The 10,135-nt window shown below is 53.4% G+C and overlaps 1 protein-coding gene across 1 annotated transcript in view; it reads right to left on the bottom strand.

Annotated features, from left to right (window-relative positions):
• The window catches only part of JPH3 (junctophilin 3), a 93,832-nt gene extending 83,933 nt beyond the window's left edge, over window positions 1-9,899 (bottom strand). The window contains exon 1 of the mRNA XM_046684151.1: window positions 9,518-9,899. Coding sequence (XP_046540107.1) covers window positions 9,518-9,899 — 382 coding nt within the window. The remainder of the gene's footprint in view (window positions 1-9,517) is intronic.
• Between the last annotated feature and the right edge of the window lie 236 nt (window positions 9,900-10,135).

The following is a 10,135-nucleotide window of genomic DNA, read 5'->3' as shown; positions in this document are numbered from 1 at the left end:
CGCAGGAGGATGCTGGGTTCCCGGGCCCGCAGGAGGATGCTGGGTTCTCATGCTCGCAGGAGGGCGCTGGCTCCAGCCTTCCTCCCATTTCCCACTTGCTACGTTCAATGATGACCGAGCTCAGCACGTTTCAGCACCGGTGAAGAATGGAAGGGTTCTTATCCTGGGTTCGAGCATAAGTTTCAGGGAGTCTGTGAACACCCAGAAGGGCCCACAAAACATCGCATGTGTGCAGAGACTTGCATGTGTTCGGGGAGAGGACCCACAGCTCCGTCACACTCGCAGAGGGGTCTGGGAGAACCCACAAGTCTATGAATTGCTGGGCAAAGGCCCACCACAGGCCTGGTGCAGAAGACCATGGTGTCATCCTTTCCTGCCTCTGCTTCACTGTGAGACCATGGGCAAGGAGCCCAGGCTCCTCTCGGGGCCCCAGCTCCCCCATCTGGAAAGCAAGGGAGTGGCTGAAATGATGGCTCCATCGCCGGGTGCTGGAGACAGCTCTGGAGCCAGTGGAGGCCCAGCGCCCAACAGCCACATGGCCTCATCAAGCCACGTAACCCTGCGAGCCTCATGTTTGTCATCTCTTCAATGGGAGCATATGGCCTCCCTCAAAGCACTGTTTTAAGGAACAAGAGAGGGGCCGGACCCGTGGCTGAGTGGTTAAGTTCATGCGCTCCACTTCAGCGGCCCGGGATTCACCAGTTCCGATCCTGGGCGCGGACATGGCACCGCTCATCAAGCCATGCTGAGGCGGCGTCCCACGAAGAAGAACTAGAACGACTTACAGCTGGGATATACAACTATGGGACTGGGCTTTGGGGAGAAGAAAAAAAGGAAGATTGGCAACAGATGTTAGCTCAGGGCCAATCTTAAAATAAATAAATAAATAAATAACATTTCTGGTAAAGTGCACAGCCGAGTACTCAGTACAAAGCAGACATTCAAAACTGTGAGCATCCTCCTTTCAAAGGACTCTCCCTGGCTTTGGGGTTCTAGGTTACCAAGTGTGTGCTTGGGAGCACTTCCAAACTGAAATCTATCAGACATTGTAGTGGGTTGAATTGTGTCCCCGCAAAAGACACATCCACGTCCTAACCCCCGGTACCCGCGAATGCGCCCTTATTTGGGAAAAAGGTCTTTGCAGATGCAATGGAGTTAAAGATCTTGAGATGAGATCATCCGGGATTTTGGCTGGGCTCTAAATCCAATGACACATGTCCTTGTAAGAAACAGAAGAGGAAAGGGCAGAGACACAGAGAAGAAGACCGTGTGGTGACAGAGGCAGAAACATCACAGCACCAACCTATGCAAGTGGTCCTGAGGACCACAGCTGGAGAAGCACCTGTCCCCTTCTCAGTCGGCCTCTGCCTCAGAGATGAGGACAGTTAAAATGAGACAGCGCATTTTTTTAAATGAAACACAACATCTATTTCATGAGCCACTTGACCCAGAGTTTGAAAAACTCTTGTCTAGCACAGCGACTCCTGGCCTTCCTGCTTTTATCACAACCCCAGGCCAGGACGCCACCCTCCAGGATCCTGGCTAGAGCGGTGTTGGATGGAAGCCCAGGACGCAGCCCTCATCGAGCTCTCCCAGTGATTCCAACGTGCAGCTGAGGCTGCTCTGGACGAGTGGTCCTCAACCTGAGCCACACATTAGAATCACTTGGATAGTTTAAAAAAGAATCCCGATGCGAGGCTGCACCCAGACCACCTCAGTCAGCATCTCTGGGTGGGGCCTGGCATCAGCATTTGTCAAAGCATCCCGATGACTCCATGCACAGCCAAGGTCGGAACTCGTGTGCGAAAGCGTCACTTCCCGCTCTCGAACCACCTGGGCATCTCGCACGCAGATTCTGACCCTGGAGGTCTGCAGGGGCCTGAGATTCTGCATTTCTAACAGTCTCCCAGGGCACTATGTCTGGCAATTCTACTGTGCAGCTGGGGTTTGGGGGCACTAGCCCAGAGCTGTGGTTCTAAAGGTGGAGTCCCCGAAGCAGCAGCATCAGCATCACCTGAAACTTGCAAGAAATGTAAACTCTTGGGTGACATCTCAGGCCCGGAAATTCAGGGGAAATTTCTCTGTAATTCATTTAAATTTAAATTCAAGCTTAAGGAGCACTGGCCTAGAGTAAGAGACAGCGGCAGGCCAACACCCTGCCCAATGCCTGTGCAGACTGACCCTCGATTCTTTTGGAGGTCTCCAAAAGCACCAGGGGGCACCCCCTGGGTCCCAATCAACACCTGTGACATTCCTGGGAAGGCGAGAGATGGCACAGGTTGAGAGGGAGGAAGTCTATGACCCCATCATACAGACAAGAGTAAAGCTGAGCACACCCTTCCTTCAAAGTCAGCAATTTCATTCATGGGGTGACGGCCACCCTAACACTGTCATTCAGACTCAACTCAGATGTCCCTTCTCCTGGGACGCCTCTGCTCCTCCCTCAAAGACACTCACATCTCCCCCATCCCATCTTGGAACTCTCCCCTGCAGTATTCCCATGCAGGATCCCCAAAGTCCGGCACGAGGAACCCCTAATTATTTCCCATGTTTTAGTTTTGCATCCAGACTGCATTTTCTTTTTGGTAGAAGTCACATCATCCTATTTCTCGTATTTTATTTTTTATTTGTTTCTTTTTCCCAATCTCCCTCATTACCCTAAACTACGTACTGCACACGTAGTGCTATAGACTGCATGTTTCCCCCCAAAATCCATGTGTTGAAACCGAACACCCAAAGTAATGCTATTAGGAGGTGGGACCTTCGTGAAAGGGATGAGTGCCCTTACAAAGGAGACCCAGAGAGCTCCTTTGCCCCGCCCACCACACGAGGACACAGAAAGAAGCTGGCAGTCTGCAACCCCAAAGAGGCCCCTCACCAAACACTGAGTCCGTCAGTGCCTTGATCTTGGACTTCCCAGGCTCCAGAACTGTGAGAAATGAATGTCGGTTGTATAAACCACCCAGTCTATGGTATTTGTTGCAGCAGCCCCAAGGGACTAAGACACGTAGTCAGTGCTCAGCAACTATTTCCAGGTGGACTCAACGAAGGTCAACCTGAGCTTTCTGTCTTCACACCTTGAACAAAGCAGGAACTCAGTAAATGCTTCTCAGATGAGTGAATGGGTCAAGCCGAGGAAGCCGTAGCAATGAAGAGAGAGAAAGTGGGTAGATGAAAGGGAACTTACTTTTCCAACTGTCTTTGCTAGCACTTTGCTGTGAACGCTGCTCAGGAAATAGTGCTCCAAACTGTCCCCCGGTCATGACTGCCTCGCACCATTAGAACATCCTTACTCTATTATTCACTGTATTCGATGCCATCCATCTTACTCATGTAAAACGCTGGCAGAGTCTCTTACAAGCAATGACAGAGCCAATAACAAAACAAAACCAGTCAGGGGATCAAAACAATGACACTTTAGAGAGAGGTTTAAGACTGTCCTTTAACAGTCTATGTCCAGTTCTAAGTTCCTGCAATGACATGGACAGGTGAAATGGTGATGGTGAATGAAATGGCCAAATGTTACTGCATTTTCACGGTTCACTCACCCTACAAATATTTATTGAGCGACCACTATATGCCTGCGCCATTTTAGTCCCTGGACACACAGCAGTGATGAGCACAGACACACAGCCCTTCCTGCATGAAACTCGCACTCCACATCAGCATGTCCAAGAGAACTTTCCGTGATGGTGGAAACATTCTCTCTCTGCACTGTCCAATATGGTTGCTACTAGTCACACGTGGCTACTGAGCGCTCAAAATGTCGCTACTGTGACTGAGGCACTGAAATTCTAAATTTTATTTCACTGTAATTCATTTAAATTTAAATTCAAATTGCCACATGTGGCTGGTGGCCCCTGGATTGGGTAGAGCTGGTCTAGATGACTAATCCATTGGTGCTGATTTCAGGAGAACGGCAGCAAAATAGTCATTCTTTGGCTGCTCCAGACACTTTGCTGCCTGTGGTCATGTTCTTGTAACCCCTGTCAGCTCCGTGGGAACTGAGCACACACCACCCAATGCGCTTCAGAGTGACTTCCACCAGTCTCACTAAGGACCCCACCCCAAACCCGCCTCCACCAGCAGGGAGATGCTCTCTCACTGCACCAGGAGACACCTAGAAGGCATTCAACTATTTTAGAAAGACTGACAGGACTGGAGTAAAAAACAGGCAAACCCCACCTCAGTGGGGGTGTTTCCTGGAGGATGGAACCCACACACTGGCAGAGCGGGAGCAGGCAAACTTCTGATGGCCGAGTGTGCTGGGGGGGTCAGGGCCAGGCAGTCGCTGGTGAGGAGACGCAGTTGCTGGAAGAGGTGACCCAGAGGGAATTAGAGCAAAGCCGCCCAGGCAACATGTGTGGGGCGCTCTCCAGGGTGCTGAAGACACCGCTCCTCTCTCCTCCTGAAAGACACGCTGGACCCAAGAGAGCTCCTTGCTCTAGTCCACGGAGCCTGATGGTGGTAAAGCCAGGCCCCACGCAGCGCTGGCCTTCATCAACCACGTGGCCTCTCACAAGCGAGGAACTACAAACTGGGGGAGCCATTGCGGAAAATTCAAACAAACATCATTCTTCTTCTAGGGCTCACAAACCTAAACATCTTGTCGTCATCAAAGGACACAATGAGCGTTATATACAGCATTATCAGCTCATAGTTCATAGCTAGTTATCTTTAGAGTTGTGGAGGCCTGGGGAAAATCGAGGAAGAAAAAAAGTCTTGAAGGAAAATAGCAGTAGTTCCCGAGCCTCCCCCTACAGCCACCATTACTCTTTGTTTTTCTGGGGTCTTCCTCTCTCTGGCTGGGTGTTCTCAAAACAGATTGGCCCACAGTCCCCTCTGTCCTCTAGTTAGCTGCATTAACTGTTAATGTCAGCTCGGGCTACCACTAACTACCCGGGGTACGGCTATTTTCGGAGGGTGCTGATCCTCAGTTCCTCACCAGCTTCCTAATATAAAGCATGTCACATTGCTCCAGGGCTGCACTGGTGGGGGGAGTCTTCAGTAACACTTCTTTCTCAGCTATTATTGGCAACAAAGAACTAGTTATTTGCTTTTGCTTCTTCTTTCACCTCCTGGAGCCTTTTCCTTCCCCAAAGTGGCTGAAAGAGAGTCTCTGAGGAGATGCTTCTATCTCCGAGAGCTGAGGGCTTCTTTTGTTTCTGAAATGAGCTCCTATTGGTGTAACATCTAGAATATCTGTGTTGCTGGGCCTGCTGCCTCCTAACCTGGGCATTTGCATTAAAAAAAAAAGAGTTTACTTTCACATATTCATGGCCAAGCACCACAAACACTCCCAGTGGCCACTTATTTGGTCTGCATGAGAGTTTTTCCCCCTTCAAAGGGGCAGTCACTGCACAAAGTTCTATTTAAAGTGAGGTTAAAGCATCCGGCTCCATCAGCGATCCGAGCCCTCCTCTGTGGGCGCACGTTCCCTCACGGGGTAGCCGCTTCTCGGAGCAGGAATCAGGAATCAGGAGGGATGGTGATCTGGAGTACTTGGAGAGAGAACAAAGCTAGGAGGGTGCACGTGGCCATGTTTTGGGGGACGGGGTGGCAAACATCTCTGGGTGACAAGTGTATTGTGCGCGTGTGTGCGCGCAGGCGCCGGGAGATCTGAATTCTGGCTGTGGGCGTGTGTGATTTGTGTGGGCCGAGGGATCTGGGCCGGTGAACGGAATCTGTGTATGAGGGGGAGAGGCCGGGTGTGTGAGATGACTCATATCTTTAGGCTGTGGGAGGGTTTATTTGCGGGGGTTAACTTTTGGTCCAAGGGGTCCTGTGTACACAGCCCCCGGGAGGAAATATTTACCTCTGCGGCAAAGTGCAGGGGTCCAGCGAGTGGAGAAGAGGCAGTGCATCTCGGGGGGCCGGAGGGAGGGCCGAGGTGTGCGGGCCTGTGTGCGCACCTGCCTACAGCTCAGGGCTGCTGCTCTCGGCAGAGAAGGGGTGTGGAGGATGAGGATGGGGCCGGAAGGCAGTTCTGCACAAGAGAGTTTAGACGGAGGTGCTCCACACCAAAGCACCAGTCTGGAATTGTGGTCCAGAGCATGAATCCTGGTACCACCCAATGCTCATCAGCCAAGGCATCTGGCTCCTCTGAGCCTTGCTTCCCAACGTGGGGAATGGGAGGAATGAGAAAACCAACGCTGGCAAGGTACAGGAATGAAGCAGTATAATTCATGCCTACACTTGCCACATGCCTGGCCCACAGTAAGTGTTTAATATTGCCATTCATTGCCATTTTCATTATCATCATTATCATGTCCAGCTATTGGTTCTAATAATGATCATTATAAGTGACATTCAGTGCACGTGAATTGTAATAATAAACTAGTGATAAATAATAATGAAGGCTTACTATATTCCTGACATAGCCATTGGTATACATCACCTCAGTGAATCCCCAACCACTTCACAGATATTATCATCAGCCCTTTGTACAGAGGAAGAAACAGAAACTCAGAGAAGTTAAGTAACTTGCCTAAGGTCACAGTGCAGAGCAAAGGCACAGCCAGAATTCAAGCCCAACAGTTGTCAACTCCACAGCATGTGCTCCTGCCACCCTGCGCCCACGGCCTCATCATCTCCGTGGGGTCACCCAACAGACTGTGGAAGTCGCTCAGCTCACTTCAATGAGCAGCACCTGCCTTACGCTCAGGGGAGAATGAACCTGGAGGAGGAGGAGTTGGCAGAAGCGTCCCCAGTTGAAATGGATTCCATACCAATTCCAGCTACCTGGAGAACACATCTGCCGTCTGTGCATTATTCATGGAAAGTGCCATTTCCCCAAGTCAGCACCAGGAGCTGGGCTGAAGTTTGGGAGCTTTGCTGATGCCTGCCTGACATTTCCATCCCTTGTGCAAAGCGAAAGTCAGACTGGAGTCAGGACCACTACCTCACTGAGGCTCTGCCTGCCCTCTCTGAAGCGGGACCCCACACTGCCCACCAGCTGACTGGGGGTAAGGCCTGGAGACCCACTGCTCTGTTCTGGTGGATGAGGACACCCCACTCTGGTTCTGTTCACCTGATGGACTGCTTGAGGGCACGCATTCTCAATAGTCACCTCCTTCCTAATGAGAAGCAGGGACAGTGTTCCAGAAAAGTGGCTCCAGATGTCTGAGCCTGATTATCCCAGGCCAGAAGGGTCAATTTGGTTTTCTGTCATGCCATGTCACCAATCAAAAGGCAGCAGCCAGCGCTGGTGCCCTGCATCTGTGTGTCTGCCTCGGTTGGTGTACAGCTGGTATAATGTGGGAGAAAGGGAGCTTGGCCCCAGACAGATCAGGGCTCAAACCCTTGACTCTGCCATCAAAGGCTGGGGGCCTGGTCTGTCACAAGGGCTCCTGGGCCTCACTGACCTCATCTGTAAAATGGACACGATCCCTTTGTCTCCATCATGTGAAACTCAAACAGGACGCTGGGGAGGGGAAGTGCTTTAGGGAGCAGAACACTGCATAGCTGGTTGGATGGGGATCAGAGACCCAAGGACACTGATCCAAGGAAAAAGCATTTCTTACAACAACATGTCAAACCCTAAACTCACGGCCAGCCACAAAGTCAGCTCCTCTCTTCCCTGGGGTAACCGCAGTGTAATTACCACCCTTCCCTCTAAAATGGAAGCCCCACGAGGACAAAGAAATTCACCTACTCTGATCACTGCTGTTTTCCTAGACCCCAGGGCACCTGCTCATCGTAGACGATCAGTAGATATCTGTTGAACGAAGGAGAGAATTCTGCCCAGGGAAGCTGGGTGGAGTGGGGTGCTAGACCTCACTCTCAGATATTCTGGGGAGTTCCCAGAGACAGCGGCCTGGCTCCTCTCCTCCCCATGCCCCCGTGTGAGGCTGGCCTGACAGGGCCTCAAAGCCGCTCTCCTGGCTCAGGCACAGCTGGGAGCACCTCTGGAGCGACCGGTCTGCAGAACAGCCTGGACAGAGCCCTGGGGTGGCAACTGCCCCTGGGCTCCCAGATAGCCCAGTTGGGAGCACCAGGCTGCTTGGCCGCCCACCTCAGCCACCCACATATGCTGCCCAGGCCTTGCTGTGCCTCCACACACACACACACACACACGCCCACGGCCTAGAACCCAGGGATGGCCGTCTGCTCGGACCGGCCGGCCCAGGCGCCCCAGGGTCAAGGAAGCTCTCCAACCGGCTCCATGAAAACAACAACAGCACAGAAGAGGCCGCCTGGGACGAGGCTGGGCACGGCTTTGACAGGCAGGAGCGTTATATAATTAACTGCCCCCCACGCCTCCTCCCCTTGAGTAATAATGAACCCTGCCTCTCAGTTGCATAAGCCAAAATAATAATTACTCTCCAGGCCTCCATCACTCCTGGATGTGGCCGGGAAGCAGGTGCTTAGTACCTGCTTCATGCAACTCAGAGGCAGTGAGCAGGCAGGGAGAAGACCACACATACGCTCCTGATTTTTATGCCCAGTAAAAGCACACAAGTCACTGCTGTGCCCCAGTCCCTTCCCAGGCATCCATGCCTGAAAAATTACCAAACCGCCCAGAGCAAGGCACCGAGCCACTTCTGAGGAGGAGCTCCCAGATGGGGGAGGGGGCTTGTGGAGGGCAGGTTTGTTTGGGGTCTGGCTTCCAGGAACAGTAAATGCTCCATGGCTGTCAGATGCACTGAGGAGCAGACACTGGAGCGTCTGGGACAGGGAGGAGCCGCAAAGCTGGCCAAGGCTTCCTGCACAGAAACCATCTTACAGCAGCAACGGGCAGGCGGGCAGCTCGCTGGCTTCCGGCACCAGCCCAGCCCTGACTGTGGTGGCATCTTAGAATGAAGGCACAGAGCATTCCCTAAACTCATGGTGAAAATGATTCAGCCACTGAAAGGCGAGATTCCTGGGCTCTGGCTAAACAGATGGGCTTCCCTCCCCCCAGCCGCCTGCTCCAACAGCGCTGGCCGCGCATCCAACCACCTAGAAGTTTATTGCCTTGTTGTGTTGGTTTGGGTTCACGTCCCCCCGCCTCTAGCTCTTCCAGTTGCTCCCTTTCCATTGGCTTGGGTTGATCAGGACTTAGGGAGGCCCTCAGGCATCGCATGAAAACAAGAAGCAGAGCTGGGGCCTGACTCCAGGAGGCCAACACCAAGGGAGCTGTGCCAACCAGGGGAGGGGACCCTCTCCTAGCCCCCCTCCGCCCTTAGTGGGTCCCAGCGGAGGCCGTGGGCCCAGTCTCGCCTTTCCAGCAGGTCTCTGGCCTGCTCTCGGATGATGCACTGACACTCTGCTCAGCTCCGCGCTCCCAGGCCTGACTCGGCTCCTGGAAAGCCCCCAACACCTTTCAGCTGGCACAGGGGCGCTGTCCCCCACCAGGCAGTGGGGCAACCTGTAGCCAGGGCTGTTGTGGCCTCCAGGGAGCCCCAGGAAAAGCCCCAGGTGCCCATGGCCCCGCTGGAGGGAGAAGCTCAACTTGCCCAGAGATAAACAGAAAAGGCAAGAGAAGAAGGAGCCCCCCGCCCAGCCCCCTGCCCGGCCGCCCGCACGGGGCACCTACCTCCATCCGAGTAGGTCTCGGTGCCGTAGCCGTCCTGCAGCCCGTTGCTCCAGGTCCCTTCGTACTTGGCCCCGTTGCCCGTGCACTCCCGCACCCCGTAGCGCCCCTTAAATCCGTGCGTCCACTCGCCCTTGTACACCCACTTCCCCTTGCTCTCCAGGCCGATGCCGTGGCGCTTGCCCTGCGCCCAGGTGCCCTGGTACGTGTTGCCGCTGGGCCAGGTGTAGACGCCCAGCACCTCGAAGCCGTGGCTCCACGAGCCGGTGTATTCGCCTTGGCCCTTGGGGCCGGTGCAGACGCCATGGCCGTGCGCCTTGCCGTCCTCCCAGCCTCCACAGTAGGACCCTCCATCGTCAAAATTAAACCTACCCCCACTGGACATGCATGTAACTCGGTTTGCAAATCCGGCAAACGGTGAAAAAAAAATAAGGCGATCAACAAACCGGATTCTTGGTTGGCTGGCTGGCTGGTTTTGTTTTGCTTTTTTTTAAGGAAGAATGGAGAAAGCAAAGAAACAGCGAGCAGATCCCGAGCGGCGGCGGCCGCGGCGCCGGCTTCGGTGGAATTTAAGTCAATTGGGGGCGATTATTCATTTTCGAGCTGCGCCGCGGAGCCTGA

This window comes from Equus quagga, chromosome 13, assembly GCF_021613505.1.
Source record: "Equus quagga isolate Etosha38 chromosome 13, UCLA_HA_Equagga_1.0, whole genome shotgun sequence".
Lineage (NCBI taxonomy): Eukaryota > Metazoa > Chordata > Mammalia > Perissodactyla > Equidae > Equus > Equus quagga.
Note: the sequence above shows the minus strand (reverse complement) of the source record. Positions and strands in the feature narration are given on the sequence as shown.